Source organism: Zingiber officinale, chromosome 8A, assembly GCF_018446385.1.
Source record: "Zingiber officinale cultivar Zhangliang chromosome 8A, Zo_v1.1, whole genome shotgun sequence".
Taxonomy (NCBI): domain Eukaryota; kingdom Viridiplantae; phylum Streptophyta; class Magnoliopsida; order Zingiberales; family Zingiberaceae; genus Zingiber; species Zingiber officinale.
Window position 1 is genome coordinate 30,547,578 of NC_056000.1, and position 17,419 is coordinate 30,564,996.

The following is a 17,419-nucleotide window of genomic DNA, read 5'->3' on the forward strand; positions in this document are numbered from 1 at the left end:
TAATCGATTAATCAATCAATTCAATTGAATCTTAATTGATTCAAAAGAAAAAAAAAGAGATGAAGAGTGAAGTGTTGTTGGCGAAGCACAGTAAAAAAACAAAGGTTTTACATGCAGTGCTTGTTTAAAATTTAATTAAATATATTTATTAATTAATTAAACAATATATTATTAATTAATAAATATATATATTTAATTAATTTATGATTCAATTAATTAAAAATTGAACTAGATCAACTTGTTCAATCAAACCCAGGTCTGGTTTAAATCATTAGTTGATTTACGTATACCAATGTAAAATACCGGAAAATAGGCGAATATTAATAAGGGAATTTTTCGAAATTTTTGGAAATTTTTCGGGAATTTTTCGGAGCTCGTATGGACGAGTTAACGGGGACGAGAACGGGGCCGGGAAAAAGCCTGTTTAGGCTACCCGATTTAAGTGAGGAAAAGATTATATTTATATATATCCTTTTCCTTTTATTTCCTTTATTTCTTTTCATTTTCTTTTGTCACCGTTTCTTCCCTGCCGAGCCACCCGCGCGCCCCTCTTCTCTCCCTGTCGCAATCTTTGCCCTAACCGCCGGCCACGGCAGTTCCTCCGCCTCCACCTCTTCTTCTCTTCTCCCAAGTGCCGGCAACACTTCCGCCCAGCCGTGCCCTAGAACGAGCGTCGGAGCCGATCCTTAGCCGCGTCGCTGCCACTCCTTCCCGACGCCTTCCTCTCCTCTGCCCGACGCCGACGACGCCAGGGAATAGAGAGCAGACGATTGAGTGTCTTCTCGTCCCCCTGTGCTCGCATACCACCGACCGCCCCATGCCCTAGCTTCACTGCCCGACGCTTACTTCGATCGCCGATGCCCTAGCCGTCTCCACTGCCGATCCTCTGCCCTATTTGTAAGCCGAGGCTTTTGGATTTGGGTCTTCTTCTTCCTTTTCCTCCCTGTTCAAGCACTGCCGACGCTGTGCCCTAGTCGAGCCCCGCTGAAGTTGTGCCCTTGCACTGCCGCCGGCCACAGGTTCGTTTCATCACAGGACTTAGGCTCTGTACCCTAACTGTGATTGGAATTAGGTTGTGGTTCTGTTCTCAGATTTTGTTGTGGAGGAATTGATAAGTGTTTTGGATTTGGTTTATATGGCAGAATAAGGTTTTTAATCTGCTGCGGCTAAATTGGTTTTCTGATCAGTTGAGCGTCAACAGGAGCTTGGGATTTAGGTATGAAATGTTGGGCTTCAATTTGATTCATCTTGCAATCTTGAGATGTTGATGCAGTGTATTAGCATAACATGTGTTGTTTGGGCAGTAACTTTGTGATCCCCAGCAGCGGCTCTGATCTTGTTTCGGCAGCCAACATCTTTGATTTTTAGATCAACAGTGATACATACGAATTGAGGTATTGTGTAGGGCTTTGATTACATGATCATGTGTAGATTTGAATTAGGGTAATGGATCCTTGTTGTAGATTGGGTTGGTTTAAAATTTATCTAATGGAATGATTAGGGTTAAGACAATTAACCATAGTCAATTGTTAGATTTAATTTAGGTAGGCAAATGATTATGTGGATTATGGTTTTCCCTAATTTAGTCTCGTGGATTTTATTTAGCTATTTAAATTCTTATGAATTTTAGCTAAATAAAAATATATATATTGATTGGTACAGGACTTTGATTCGAGACGGTGTCTCGACGAGGGATCTATTCCAGATTGGACTTTTCTTATCGGAGGCGGGTACTTTTGACTTATTGTCTTTGATATGCTTAGTAATGAAAATAATATGTTGCATTAATTGTGTTTCCTATTTGTTTCGGTTAATCACTGCCCAATACATGTTACCTGTTTGATTGATTGTTTGTTTGCATCTCGTATTAATCTTGTACCTAATCTATCATGCTCATGGGTAGTGATATAACCATGTTTCACATGTTCAGGACCTAGGTTTGATACCTTTTTGATCAGTATGTCTTGATTTGATCTATTCACTATGGTGCCCATTGTTATATGCCCAGAGGTTGGTTTAGTATATTACCATGCTTAGTGACATGCACCATTTGCATGATCGCTGCGCGATAGATTGCTCCATTATCGCCGAACACTTTGCCGCTTTCATCATCGGTGCTCCGTGACGCCTCGGGTAGTGTGACACGCGTAGACGTCGGTTTGACTCTTCCGGTGCTCCGTTGATCCGCTCGGGGGATAGTGTGTAGCACGTTAGAGATTCCTCCCCGTCACAGGGAGATGAGAGCATTAAGCTCCCCCATTTATGATTTGGGGTAGGAGTATGTATGTACTCACAAGATCCCGCCCACTCGATCACTCATCAGGAGTAGTGACGGTAGTCACAGCCCTACCCACTGGTCCCACTTTTGTTGTGAGTGGGGTGACTGGCGATGACATTGGCATCATATGCATGATGCATTTATTGTTTGTGATTGTGTTTGCTGCATATAATTTGGATACCTATGTTTGACATGCATACAGGTCTTCTATACCTTTCGGACTGTTTGTCCTTATACTGGGTCCTGGTTAGTACAGATTCTCTCCTGTCTTCTTCGGTTTACATTTACCTTTATCTTTATCAGGAGACTGTACGCATGATTAGTGCTAGGTGTTATTTCTTTACTTTGCATATCAACTGTACCTGCTGAGTGTTGGACTCACCCCACCTCCATTGTTGTTATATTTCAGGATGATGCTGTCAGGAGAGAGTTCTAGTTGCTGGTCCCCTGAAGACCCGAAGACTTACGGATCTACTGGTTTTGTTGTTTTCTTTTTGACTATGTTATAGACTTGGTTTGTTTGGATACTTGGACTTTGTATGGATTTTGAGATGTTGATGGATTTTTGGTATGATTTGGATTTTATTCTACTACATGTTCGTCGGATTTGAGTTTTACGAGTGTAGTGGAGTAGGGTGGATTTCGAGTCAGGGTATTATCTTTCTGTTTACTTATATAAACTGGGTGATGGTTTATTTTGTTGTTATTATTCCATCCGCATGTGGCTGAGGTATTTAGTGCTTGTAGAAAGTTTCAGATTGTCCACCGTACAGGGGAGATGCTGACGAAATTTTCTCGGACAGGGACTCCTCTGGGGCGTGACAACCAATTTGATTCAATGATACATAGATCTGGATCAAATCATTTATAAGTTTAACCAATTCGGTTTATTATTAAATTAATTGGGGTGATTTTGATTACATAAGTTGAGATGATCGAATATGACCAGATTAGTTCTATTACGTCGAATTTGACCAAAAAGATTAGATTTGTTCTAATAGATCAGACTTAATCAAATGGGCATTGGATTAATCAAATGGACTTGAGTTTGATCAATAAGTCTGAATTGACTTAAATGAGCTTAAATTAAAATAATAACAGAACATAGGTCAGAAATTCCTGTCCAATTAGATTAGTTCTAATGAGGACAATAGACTAAGCTTAGGATCCGGATTCCTGATCGACCAGTCCAATCGGTCAGTTGACTTAAACTCCTGAAAATCGAGAAGATTTATTTTTCTTGATTTATAATGATGGTTCTATATCTGTATAAATTGAATTAAACTGGTTTTGTACTGGTTAGTCGATTTTGTACTGACTTATTTAAATTCAATTTTTCAGATGGCGCGGATGTTTACCACATTGACTCGTCGCGAAGTATGACGAAACCAACTCTGGGAGGAGATTCAAGAGATAGAGTATAAGTCTACTTATGGAGTCGACAGACATGTTAGAAGGCTTGATAGACTATTTTGGAAACTTAGCAAGAAGAGTTTCCAGTCTTAGACAGTTATAGGATCTGGGCATTAATGCATTTATTGCCAGAGTATCTTAGGGTAATAGCAGACTATGTATGGAGACGTCATGAAGGACGCGTCACATATTTTGAACTGTGTGAGGAACTACTTCACTATATGGGTGAAGAAGAGCCTGAAGAGTTTGAAGAGGACCAGGAAATATTCGAGGAAGATCCAGAAATGAATCTGATGGAGAATCCTGAAGCTGCCTCATTTGAGATTATCCCAAATGAGTCCAGGTTAATAGGAATAATGATGGTCGCTGCACTAGTATTTGTCCTAGTGGGAGCGGTATTGGCCTATCTAATTTACTAGTGTTCTGTTTACTACGTTATGTACGAACAATGTTAGCCCATTCAATGAATAAAGTAATTTCTGTTATGTATAAACAGATTTATAAAAGTTATGTTATATGTTAACAAACTTGAAAATGATTAATTCATTTCATGATTCGTTCATGTTAAATAATATGATTAGTTTATATATATATGATTCGTTAATATTAAATGATTCGTTCATTAGATGGGATGTGTGTAATATAATTAATCAATGTTGATTAGATTAGAACATACAAATGATGAGTGGAAACAAAATTATCACTTGATGTTATAAACTAATTCTAATTTATACTGAGTCAATAATTAATTGCATACATATGAATTATATTGAAATAAATAATGTGTTTATTTATGTAGATCATGAAAATTGAAAACATCATAGCTGAATTCAATAAAGGAGAAAAATTATATGGGGATAACTACAAAATCTAGCACCTCAAGATACAATACATTCTTGAGAAATAAGAAGTTCTAGAGGCAGTAAATCAATTCATGGATGAACCAGCTAATGGTTTAACAGCACAACACAGACGTTACCTTAATGCCTATAAGGCATGGAAAAGGAAGAACTCCATTACTTAGAGAATATTGATTAGTTCAATGGTGGATAACCTGATATTTGAGTATTAGCCATTAACATCGGCTCATGTTATCTGGGCAACCCTTAGAGAGAAGTATAGTGGAGTAAGTCTGAGTAAGTTCCGTCAGCTAATTATCAAGTTTGATAGTTGTAAAAAACGCTCGAATGTTACCATGACCCAACATCTTAGGGAGATGGGTAACATAATTCAAGAGCTTAATACTGTTGGTCATGAGTTGACTAATGAATAACAGGTTCAGACAGTTATCCGTTCCCTTCCTGATTCTTAGGAAACAATGAAACAGAATCTGACTCACAGTGAGAGTATCAAGACTTTCACTGATATCTCACGCCGTGTAGAACTTGAGGCGGAAAGGATTGAATATGTAAGGATTTCTGGTCAAGCTTTTGTAGTTAAAGGTTCTGGTTCCAAGAATAAGAAATTATGGGTTCGAAATGATTAATGAGAATCATTGTGTTTACCTAAGAAAGAAAAAAGAAAAGTTTTTCATTTTATTATTATATGTTGATGATATGATAATAGCTGGAAGTAAGATAAAGTGTGTGATAGAAGTCAAATCCCAGCTTTTATCACAATTTGACATAATAGACATGAGAGAAGTATAGTACATCTTAGCAATGAAGATCATTAGAGATCATTCTAAAAGGCTTTTGGGTTTATCTTAAGAAGCTTATATCACTAAGGGGGCGTTTGGTTAAATGATGGGAATTACTATGGGTATGAGTTTGATAGTAGGGTGGAATGGAAATAGGAATGGAAATGAAACTCATCAAATTATATGGGTTTGGTTGATTCCCATAAATCTAGTAATCATTCTCAAAATGTCATTCCCAAACTTACAATCCAAACACTATCTTTTACTATCATTCCATTCCCTCATTCCCAAACCCATCAACCAAACACTCCCTAAGATGCTACAACACTTCAATATGTCATATTGCAATATTGAACAAACACATGTAGCGAAAGGTACTGTTTTGAGTAAAAGTATGTATCCCAAAACTCCTGAGAAAATAGCCGAAATGAAAAAAAAAATCATATGTCAGTGCTATTGGTAGTTTAATGTATATTATGCTATATACTCATCCTGATATAAGGTATGATGTTGGCTTAGTTAGTCATTTCCAGTCAAACCAAGATCGAGACATTGGAAAAGAAGATATTCAGATATCTCAAAGGAACAACAGATTATTACCTCTGTTTCCAAGGATCATATATCCACTTCTGACTATATACCTTCTTGTTGAATGGTGATGTCATCTCATGGAACAACAAGAAGTAGGCTTGTGTAGCCTTGTCGATAATGGAAGCTGAGTTTGTGGCTTATGCAGTGGCTGTGCAAGAGATTGTCTGGCTAAGAAGGTTCTTGAAGCATCTGAAGATTGTTGAGGACAGTGGAAGTCCTATTACAGTGTACTGTGACAGTCAAACTGTAATAGCTTTTTCCAAGGATCCCGAATATCACATCAAAGGTAAGCATATAGAAATTAAGTATAATTTTGTAAGGGATATTGTTGATAAGAAAAAAATAATTTTTTAGTACATCCTTACACGAAATATGCTTATTGATCCTTTTACCAAGCCATTGACTAAAGAGTCATTTCATGGACATGTGAAGTCTTTGGGACTTCGAAGAATGTAACTTATTGTAAAGACATTTTGATAAATGAAAAATGTCATAATCTATTCAGTGTATATATATTTGTTACATTTGAATAAAAAATCTCGATAAGCATGTTGGCAGATTGAGATTGGTCTACTCACATGGACAATCATCTCTATTTGTTAAGTATAAATAAAGGTAAGACCGTTGCTTATGGGACAACTTATGTAGCTGTGAATAGAGGCATACCCATAAGTTAAGATTACCTTGATAATTGTATCAAGATGAGATAATTTATGTAATGATTGGAGTAAATGCACCTACCATTTACTGAATCTGCTTAAAGCTATATTAGAATTCATATGTTGAATTCAGGATTATACATTATGTATGTCTAGATTGAAATATATACGATGTTAAATTTGAGGGAAAACATGCGCTCTTTTTAGTAAAGAGAATAACATCGTAGCATGTGATTCATACCACATATGCTATGGCGATAAGAACGGTAGTAGGAGAATGAATCCTTGCTTCTCTACTATGTAAGATCCTTGAGATTATAAGTTAATCTCATTCTTACCCTAAGTGACTATTTAGCTGTCTACTTGAAGCTCTGATAAGTATCTGCTACTTTAGCATGTTTCCTATTGGCTATGGATGATTCGGTCTATGGAATATAACTAAGAAAGTGACTGATTAGAATGAATAGATTCTAGCAAAAAAGGGAGATTAAGATTGATTTACATATGTGACATTTATTCACTGGTACCAGTTACATTTTTAGTTCAGTACATAAAATGTAATTGTGAATAATATGTTTGATTGGAGATGGTGAACATACTCTTGACATAATAGTCAATATGAGGGATTAGAGATGTTCATATTAATGTAAATAATTTAATCTAGGATAAAGGAAAAGTATGATGTCTCTGATTCATTCTATGGAGCAGCTAAGTAAGGTGTGACAATCTTCTTAGCATTTGAATGCTCAGTGTGCTTGTTGTCGTACAAACTATTTACCCTAATGTATGGAATGGATGTTCTTATTTAGTCTTTATGACTAATTAATTTTGCTCTGGTCTTTGTGACTTGATCACTTTGTAGTCTATGTGATTGACATGGTCTATATGACCAGATAACCTTTATGGATTGACTTGGATGAGTGGGAGATGTTGGAGATCGGCTACGTTGCAAATGATTTGCAACGTTTACGTTGAGAAGATGATTGATTCATCTTCCTCAACGTATGCTGCAATAAAATGAGCCATCAAAGCATCGGTTGCAAACCGATGCTTTTATTTGATAAATAGGCGTCCAAGAAATCTCGAGGAGGGAGTGAGGTGGTCGTGAGCGAGCAAAGAGAAGAGCATTCGGGAGCAGCGGAGGTTTTGGTTTGTGGATCTTGAGAAGAGTTTTTCGAATCAGTTTCGTGATCACTCTTCCGACGGCAAACGCTTAAAGATCGGTGACCAAGTTCTTTTCGGAAAATCATTGTAAGTTGTTGTCGGTTTTATTCTGTGTGTGTTTCATGCTATCAAATATACACCAGTGGAAGCCCTACATTCAACCCAGTCATGCAATTATGCTTTGGATATTGGCATAGAGGTGTCTTCCAATTAGAGGTAAACAAGACTATATGGAGGGTTGACGGTGTGCTTTTTATAAGCAAGTGTTGAAGTGGATGACTATTGACAAATGTGAGGTATCTTACTTTGTCTTCTTTGATCCACCTTGTATGGAGGACATGTAATAGTAGTTTCATTTTTAGTGAAGACTAGTCGGATTGTTAGAAAAAAGATGATTAACTAGGTCAGGTAATGTTGAACCTGAGTGACTAATTTAGCTCCACAGAAGTTTCCAACTAACCGCCAAGGTTAATTGGGAAGCGCTCTTGGTAGGTCGCCCAGAAGCCCGACATCCCTTGGTTACGTGCCCCATTTGAAGAAAAAAAAATCTCTGTAAATGTGTTGTAGCTAAGGATTGAACCGTGGATGCTTGAGTGACAACTAGACGTCATTCCATTATACCATAGGCCCGGGGGTTATTTGGATTGTAAGAGAATTTATAGAAGTGTGCAAATTCATGTATCCAAGACATTAAAAGTATATTTAGATATGATACTTTATCATATATAAATCGCTTTTAACACTTGATTATTATGTGCACTTAGACTTATAATATACTATTTTGATATATTGCATGTCATTTTAGTCCATTACTGGGGCGTCTAGATCAAATCCAGACACCCTAATGTTAAGCAATGATCTTTTTATTTTTTATTTTAAAAAAAAATTAGCTTGGAGTTAAGTCAATAATATTTTATCTTTAGGGTTTAGAGATTAGACTATAGTTTTCAAGCTAAAAAATTTTAAAAAATTAGGTGGGGTGTAAAACATTTAAGGTATAATATTTCGGAATTGATATTTAAGAAATTTATTATTATTATTATTATTATTATTATTATTATTATTATTATATAAAGTCATTAATGTTTTTCACACTTTTGCTCTTTAATTACTCTTTAAGTAATATTATCATTATTATTTGATTTTTCTTGTGAATTTTATTTAATCGATATATATTATATATTACTTGCTAAATGATGCATCTGATAAAGAATCCACAATCTACTTAGTAAAAAAAAAAATCTATCTCATCTAAAAGGATAAATAACCTGTAATTTATTATCAAGATTTTGATTTTTTTCTAAGTATCCAAATTTTATAATCCGATTAATACTGAAAGTAATTGGTCATATCCTATAGAAACTTTTATATATCGATCACCTATATAGATGTCCAAGGCCCAACAGTCCAATGCCACCGAAGTACAACAAACGTTTGGGAATGTGCTACGTAAAAATTAAACTCTTGCTGTATGGATTGCCTACTTTTCCGCTAATCCCGTGCCCCCGGGATATCCATCCAGAATACTTGAAGCCTAAATAATGTGCAAATGGACCCTAAGTTACCAATTATCACTAACAATCCTACCACAACATCAAATCATAATATCAATATTTTAATCAATCTAAAATTATGGCTCGTTTTTAATAAAACAGTTAAAAAAATATATATTCATGTTTTATTTAGCATTAAAATAACATTTCATCCCATCTCATCATATTTTTATTTTCAAAATACTCCCATCTACTTATAACAGTTATAATTTATAATTATTATAATATATGTGACAATCCCCTATATCTTTACCATTGCGCAATAGCTGTTATATTATGATCATATAATTGCTACATCTCTGTACTAAAAATAAATATATTTTTAAAAATAAAAATAGAAAGTTACCAATCATTACTAATAATCCTACCACAAGATCGAATCAACGGTCGAAAATTGATATTACAATATCAATATTTTAATCAATCTCAAAGTATCGCCCGTTTTTAATAGAATAGTAAAAAAAATCATTTTTTATTTATCATTAAAATAAATTTTCATCCCATCTCATTATATTTTTATTTTGAAAAATACTCTTATTAGATATTGTTATAACAGCTATCATAACTATTATAACATAACACTTAACTCTAGTCAATAATTACGAAATGCGTAGCAATTACAATGGTGGAATTGTAATAATTATCATCATATAATTGCTAAGTAGTAAAGATATTTTTTAAAATAAAAAAAAATTAAGATGAGATGAAATATAATTTTTGATAATAAATAAAATGTTTTTTTACAACCATTCATTAAATAATAATAAAAGTATCATCACTAATAAATAAATAAATATATCTAAAAGATAATAATAATCACTCATTTTATATATCACTCATCTCAAACGGCTAAACATCTAGAAGATTTAAACAGATAAATCATAAATATTTTAATCTTTTATATGAAAAAATCAAGTATCTAATAAAATATTTGTATCTATTAAAAATTAATCTCAATATTTATTTAACTAAATATCTATAAAAATACCAACTAGGCAGGACGAGATTCATTCTGTAATATCATATTATGGTAAAAGATGAATACGTTTACTTCCAACGTCCCCGTCAATCCGTCCCAAGATCAATACGGAGGAGGTAAATTACGGACGTCATTCTATAATATCACATGATCTAATACTAAAAAGACATTTTCAGATCGTCCAATTTGATCATTAATAACATTGAAACTGCTGTACCTCCTATACATCTTATGGTCATTGATAGGCAACACCTTAATGTTTGTTGCGACAATTATAATTAACAAACTACAATTGAAGTTTCAATATTTGTAATTGAGAAATATTTATAAGATATAGAATATGATCTAAGAATTCATCAATGAGAGTAGATTAAGAAGTACTCATATTGTTTATTTTTAATAAATAATTTTTATATTTTCTATTAAAATATAATTATCATAATAAAAAAGTCTGAATGGACGTATAATCAAAGGAAAATAAAAGAAAATCAAAAGGGATTTTTTTGGCCTTTAAACTCTGAATGGACGTATAATATAAAATATAGGATAATAAGATAAAATCTATAAATAATTAAGTCTTGATGTTGATATGGTAATAAATTTTCAAATGCCACGGGTGATTTTTGGGAAAGTGGTTGGTTTGGTAATAAATTAATTAATAATTAAAAGAAACTAATTAATTAATTACTTACAAATGCATAAAAATTAAGTGGTTGATTTGGTAATAAATTAATTAGCAATTAAGAGAAATTTATTAATTATTATTAATAAATGAATTGAATCAAGACGTCCACGAAATGAAATGAAGTTTGTCAATGTCGCATTAAATATGAAATTATATTTTTAAATTCTAAAGGTATCGTATTATTGAATTAAAAGCTGAAATCGTCGTAACATCTCTCCCAACGACCCCACACATAATGATAAGTTTCGAGGAAGATTTAACTTATATTATTATTATTATTATTATTATTATTAGTTTATTTTAAGTCGAACTTTTACTAATTAATTTTGATAAAATCTAAAATTAAATTAAATTAATATTTTTTCTTTTCATATGAAAATAATTTTAAAATTTATTAATAATTTTTTATGATTATTTTTTATATAAAAAAATACACTGTCATAATTTTTTTAGTCGCACATTAATTGACAACATCAAAAGCAATAACATTTCTATAAATATCTTGGGCTATTGACGTTAAAAAGTATATCTTTTTCAATCTTTTGGTTAAAATCAGGTGTCGAATTTGCTTTTAATATTTTATAAAAAAATTAAAATAATTTTTTATAAGAAAAAGTCCGTTATAATAATTTGTTGTTAAAATTTTTTAGTATTACTAAGTTTATTTATGTATTATATTACACATGCAATAACTAGTTTAGATTATGGATGATAATTTTATGTAATTTGCTGTTATATTTTTTTTTTTATATATTTAGAGTAGATTATATAGATGTTTAATATATTTTTTAATTCTAATATTTAAATAATGATAATTAGATAAAAAATATTAATATAAAAGATATTTAAATATTTAATGAATATGAGTATGAATATAGATATTAATATCCGAAAATACTAAAACGAAGGATATAAAATCCAATCAAATCGGACCCTGTTTTATACGGAAAAATTATACATCAGGGAGACATTTTTCACTAATCCTAGAAACCACCTGCCCCAATGTGAGGACAAAATTAGTTTGGTCACGATTTGTGGAATAAAACATTTGGAATTGGCTCTTTTAAATAGTCAAGCCGGTATTTAAGCTGCTGACTTAAGCAGTGACGTTTGATTCATCTCTCCTTGTCAATTTTTTGAGGCCAGATCCCATGGTAAAAAAACAGAAAACCAAAATGTAGGATGGACCATTAAAATTATGGTCGTGGTCCGATTATATTTGATTATCATCCTTATTTATATTCATCATTCTTTCATGTTATAATTTACGTCGGGATTGATAGCCGGAAGTTATTATGATCTTTGATCATCTATCCTTTTTTTTTTTTTTTGAATTTAATTTTTATTATGCAAAGAAAAGGGGCCAACAACCATAGTCGATGCAAACGCGCTTCGCCTTTCATCCGTCAATCGACGGCTGATACAAGAATTGCATGGTTTGATCTGGAAATTAATCTACGATGAATCATCTCCCCTTCGAATAAACAAGTCCAGTATTTAAGTGAGGGCTCTCCTAGGATTCCGCCGAACGCTCGACGGCAGCAATCCCCTATCTCCCCTCCGAATCGGCGATGGCTGGTGCCCAGTGCTGCGAGAACCCCCCGGTGTTGAGCTCTGTCTTCGGTGAAGGATCTGTCGTGGAGAGCCTCGGAGGTCTCAAGGCCTACACCGTTGGCTCCCCCAGTAGCAACGCCGCCGTCGTGCTGGTCTCTGATATCTTCGGTATGTCTTCGCCCCGTTCTCCCTCTCGTTTTCTTGTTTATGAGAAAACTTGTTTATAAGATATGTCATATCGGTCGTGTGTGGAGCAAGATTTCATTATGTAGATGATTAGGAGAAGATCAACTCATAGTCTCTGTCAGTAGACTAATAAGTAGGCAAACGGATGATGGAGAGAAAGTTAACTCACTGTACTGTTATACATATGCATGCTTATATAATCCTTGTTGCTAGTGTTTTCATGTGTTTGCATTTGACCAAATATGTAGGATGTCTTCCCTAACAAATTTCATCTTTTTGCAGGGTATGAAGCGCCAAACTTGAGGTATGTGGCAGAAAGTTGAGTTAATCTGCAAGTTAATAACTAACCGGCCAGGATGGGCCAATACGATTAATCACAGGCTGCTTACGACCTGACTTTATTTACACCATTAATTAGCATCTGGTTTCTATTAATATACATAATTTTTCCCCTTTCTTGGAAGTAGTAGTTTTTTGCCTGCAATATTATAAATCCATAATCGACCTGTTTCTGATTTCTTTTTGTCAACTATGCTCCATTAGAACTTAGAACCTTTGAAATCATCAGAATGGCTTTCTATTTCATTCAATCTATGGAGTTTTCTGTAATCTATGGAGTCTTCACAATCAGGATGATTCAAAATGTGAACTTGTCTCTATGAACTTGAATAGTGCACGTTGACAAGTGCACTACTTGGAAATGTTGCAGCCTGAGAGGCCCTTTAGCATATTAGTGTGGGTGGTAATTTAGCAGGAAGCATGCAGTCTAGATGGACATTGTTTCTCGACCAGTATCCTTTTCTGGTTCATCACTCATTATTGATGATGATTTGATGCTCTTTTCACAGATAAAAGGTTCTACATAATAGTTAATGCTCTAAACTTTGAAATTTTAGTATGTTCAAGTTGACATACATCTACTTCTGTTTGAAGGAAACTAGCTGATAAAGTTGCAGCTGCTGGATTCTTGGTGGTAGTTCCTGATTTTTTCTATGGGGATCCATATGTACCAAATCCGGAGAAACCCTTAATGGCATGGTTGGAAGACCATGGGACGGTATGTTGCTACTCCTTTTGGCAAAGAAATAACTGTAACTTTTATTTAGGAATGAGATGGGATCTACAATCTCTCCATTGAATATTTAGTTCACATACAATTTTCATCCTTTTTTTTGTGTTTGTAACTCTGTAGCCTTAAAGAGCAGTGATTGCATGATAGAAGATGCATGGCATGCAATATTTGGTTATTGGACCAATGTCACAAATCCTTTTGGTTGGTCTGACCACTAACAACAAGTTTATATGAATTCTGCTGTTATTGGTCTGTAGTTGTTGCATGGCGAAATTCTTAACTGATTCAAGAGATTGATAGCCCATTTTATCATGCATTTTATGGGGAAGCGACTGTTCTTGAGTTAGATATTTTGTCCTTAAATTTGAAATTTCTTTAACACACTTCTCCTGGTCTCTCAATTTGTTAGCATACTTTTGATTTTGCTAAGGGTGCAATGTTTACTGTCATTCTCTTGAACACTTATAGTTAACAATCTAATTTCTCGAACATTTTTTCCCTTTCTGTGCGATAGCCTTTGATTTCACATCTACTATTCTTTTTTTTTGGAACGGTTATTTCCAATTTTTTGGTACCTCAGCTACTATTATAATTAGATAGCTAGTCTTTGATGTAGCTATACTCAACTTTTACCTTGTGCAGGACAAAGGTTTTGAAGATGCAAAATCTGTAATTGAATATTTGAAAAGTAAAGGCAAAACTCTAATTGGGGCTGCTGGATTTTGCTGGGGTGGTGTGTTCTTTTATCCCTTTTCTAATTATAGAGTCTCCATTGGCAGAGTACCTCTTCTTATTTCCTATAAACAATGTCAAACAATTATTTATTCCAATAAATGAGGTTAGCTATATAGATCCTCCTGTGCTATTAGACTCGATCCCCTATTATATTATCATTTATATTTAATAAGAATTTTATCTTGTTTTATTGTTGCTAATCTAATTTTTTTTATCTCTCTCTTCCTTGATGTATAGATTCTTATTTCCTATAAATTCTTCAAAGTGGTCACTGAACTTGATCCCCTACTGCCATTTTGTCAGGCAAAGTGGTCACCGAACTTGCAAAGACTGATTATGTCAATGCCGTGGTAATGCTACACCCATCACTTGTAAAACTTGATGATATAAATGGTACTTAACCTACTGCTCACAATTCTTCTACTTGTTCCAGTTAGTCAATTTGTAATTTGTATGTGACTGAAGTATCACGTGCATCATATATCACTGCTTGTATGGTTTTTTACATGCAAGTAAACTTGACATGGAATTAAAATTGAAAATGCCTGCAGAGATAAAACGCCCCACTTCAATACTAGCAGCTGAGAATGATAGCATCACTCCACTGGAAATAATAAAGCAATTTGAGGAAATCTTATGTACCAGAACTGAGGTATATTTCTTACGGATATTGATTATAAGTTTGAGTTTCATTTACCTTTCTGCTTTTAGAAATCAAATTGCATTTCCATTCGCTGAAACAAGTTTCCTTTCTCTGGAAACATGATGGATTTTCAAGTTTAACTCAAATGGTAATTTCTGTTGATTTCATGGCCCAGAAACTCTTTGTCAACCAATTTTTTTTATTCACTGTATTATAAGAATCAAGATTTTTTCTGATCTATAAGTTTTAAAAAATCAAATCAGGTGGATTTCAGTTAACTGTTTAATATATAAACTAAATATTTTTCATTTGTAATCTAAATTTAAATGTGATGGGCCTGTTAGACAAGAGATAACTCGTATCACCTCTTCATCCCAGGTGGACAGTTTTGTGAAGGTTTTTCCTGGTGTTGCTCATGGATGGACTGTTCGGTATGGCACTGATGATGAAGCAGCAGTCGAAAAAGCTGAAGAAGCGCACAAGGATTTGTTGGATTGGTTTGAAAAATATCTTAAGTAGATGTTTGTTATGAACTCATTGGAAGCACACATGAGACGTCCCTAAAATTATAATCTATACCTAGGCTTTTGTTTAAAGCTTGCTTGTGTAGGTGCAGCAGTAATAAATAAAGAATTTATACACATTATTGATCCCTTGACAAAATTTGAATGGACCTTATCAAATCATCCATCCAAATTCAGTTCTATACTAAGCTCAGCAACGCACAGTGAGCACACAGAGGTCTGTTGCATATCTCATAGTCAGTCTCATCTATTTGAGGTCAATAATCTAGTTCTCCCTTGCTCGAACAGTGTGCATGTCTGGCTCAGAATAAGCATATCGACAATGCCAAAGCTAAATCGGAAGGAATTGATGCATTATTTAAACAAATGTGTTTACCAGTGAAACCTGTTTATGAGGAGTAAAGAAAATGAGATAACAAAGAACCTAGAAATAATTAATTACCTAGTCAGTTTAGCACTCAGCAGCCCGCAGCCCGTCAGATTTGGATTGGATGATACAGCAACCGCTCAAACTACCTGCAACGTTTCAAAATTACTCCCCCTCCCATCCTTTTTCCACTTTTTGAAGCCATGGCTTTCTCCTTCGATTCCTCCCCCTCCACCATCAACGTCCCGGCGCTACCTCCGCCGCCGCAGCAGCCGCGTCCTCCGCAGCAGCAGCAGCCGTCTCCTCCTCCTCCGCAGCAGCCGCGGCCGCCGACTCTGCAGCAGCCGCCGCCGACTCCGCCTCCTCCTCCTCCGCAGCCGCCGCCGCCGACTCCGCCTCCTCCTCCTCCGCAGCCGCCGCCGCCTCCGCCACCTCATTGCTTTCCTCCATCCCGCCACCACCTCACTCCTTCACATGCATTTCCTCGGAGCACCCACGTGACTCTGCCTCACTACAAGCGCCCCCACGGGCTCTCTCATTTCCAGCACTCCTCACCCGGCTCTTTCGCCGCCAGCACCCCGCCGCCGAAGCCCAAGGCGCCCCGCAGAAAGCCAGACCTCGCCTCTGCCGCAGGCACGGCCACCCCACCATGCACCGAGTGCGGCAAGCGCTTCTCGTCCTGGAAGGCCCTCTTCGGCCACATGCGCTGCCACCCAGAGAGGCAGTGGCGCGGCATCAACCCCCCGCCGCACCTCCGCCGTCCGCCCCCACCAGACCAATACTTCACTGCCGAGGAGCACGAGGTCGCTGCAAGTCTCCTCTTGCTCTCCCGCAGCCCTCCCGGAGGCGCCACGGATGAGCGTGGGAGCATTTGGGAGAGGACGTGCGGGGAGGGCAGTCGCCACGAGTGCAACGTCTGCTCCAGGGCCTTCTCCTCCGGCCAAGCGCTGGGAGGGCATAAGAGGTGTCACTCGGAGATGGATTGCCAAGAACTAGTGGGCCCTTCGGTGGCCGGTCCCTCATCGAGTAGCTACATATTCGACCTCAACCTCCCGCCGCCTCCCGAAAGCTCCGACAACAATAACCCGGCCGACGTCTTGGACCTTAAATTAGGCATGTAACTGGTGCTCTTCGCCTGGCCTCGTTCTTGTTGGTTTATTCAGTAACTTTAAAGGTTCGACGTGACTTGTTTTTTAATTCAAACCGTCGGAAGTGGGACACTTCTGAAGGTTGATTCTATTTAAAGATTCCTCTTCATTTAATATAATAATTATAAATTGTTGTGAAAATTGATCCATCCCGTCTGGTATTTGATGCAGCAACATTCAATGAAAAAGGATATGTCAGCCGGCGAGTCCATCCATACAGAAAGGTCTT

The 17,419-nt window shown here is 35.8% G+C and overlaps 2 protein-coding genes and 1 long non-coding RNA gene across 3 annotated transcripts; all 3 read left to right on the forward strand.

The window, feature by feature from the left end:
- Window positions 1-497: 497 nt before the first annotated feature.
- LOC122011473 lies at window positions 498-1,723 on the forward strand. The gene is made up of 4 exons (XR_006119952.1): window positions 498-1,019; window positions 1,143-1,216; window positions 1,305-1,394; window positions 1,663-1,723. It is a non-coding gene; the product is annotated as an uncharacterized LOC122011473 (long non-coding RNA).
- A 10,738-nt stretch (window positions 1,724-12,461) lies between these two features.
- LOC122008279 (endo-1,3;1,4-beta-D-glucanase-like) lies at window positions 12,462-15,797 on the forward strand. The gene is made up of 7 exons (XM_042563961.1): window positions 12,462-12,683; window positions 12,984-13,005; window positions 13,635-13,758; window positions 14,416-14,506; window positions 14,812-14,901; window positions 15,060-15,160; window positions 15,530-15,797. Exons 1-7 carry the CDS (start codon window positions 12,533-12,535, stop codon window positions 15,668-15,670), a joined length of 720 nt encoding a protein of 239 aa, XP_042419895.1. The 5' UTR covers window positions 12,462-12,532; the 3' UTR covers window positions 15,671-15,797.
- A 448-nt stretch (window positions 15,798-16,245) lies between these two features.
- On the forward strand, window positions 16,246-17,163 carry LOC122010662 (zinc finger protein ZAT3-like). The gene is made up of 2 exons (XM_042567170.1): window positions 16,246-16,415; window positions 16,533-17,163. Exons 1-2 carry the CDS (start codon window positions 16,246-16,248, stop codon window positions 17,161-17,163), a joined length of 801 nt encoding a protein of 266 aa, XP_042423104.1.
- Window positions 17,164-17,419: the final 256 nt, after the last annotated feature.

What these genes read in the sequence shown, in the direction of transcription:
- LOC122008279 (XM_042563961.1), top strand. Translation starts at nt 12,533, where the DNA reads ATGGCTGGTGCCCAGTGCTGCGAGAACCCCCCGGTGTTGAGCTCTGTC. An exon ending in GGTTGGAAGACCATGGGACG is followed by an intron (nt 13,759 to 14,415) that starts GTATGTTGCTAC and finishes TACCTTGTGCAG; the next exon opens with GACAAAGGTTTTGAAGATGC. An exon ending in AAAACTTGATGATATAAATG is followed by an intron (nt 14,902 to 15,059) that starts GTACTTAACCTA and finishes AAATGCCTGCAG; the next exon opens with AGATAAAACGCCCCACTTCA.
- LOC122010662 (XM_042567170.1), top strand. Translation starts at nt 16,246, where the DNA reads ATGGCTTTCTCCTTCGATTCCTCCCCCTCCACCATCAACGTCCCGGCG. An exon ending in ACTCCGCCTCCTCCTCCTCC is followed by an intron (nt 16,416 to 16,532) that starts GCAGCCGCCGCC and finishes ATTTCCTCGGAG; the next exon opens with CACCCACGTGACTCTGCCTC.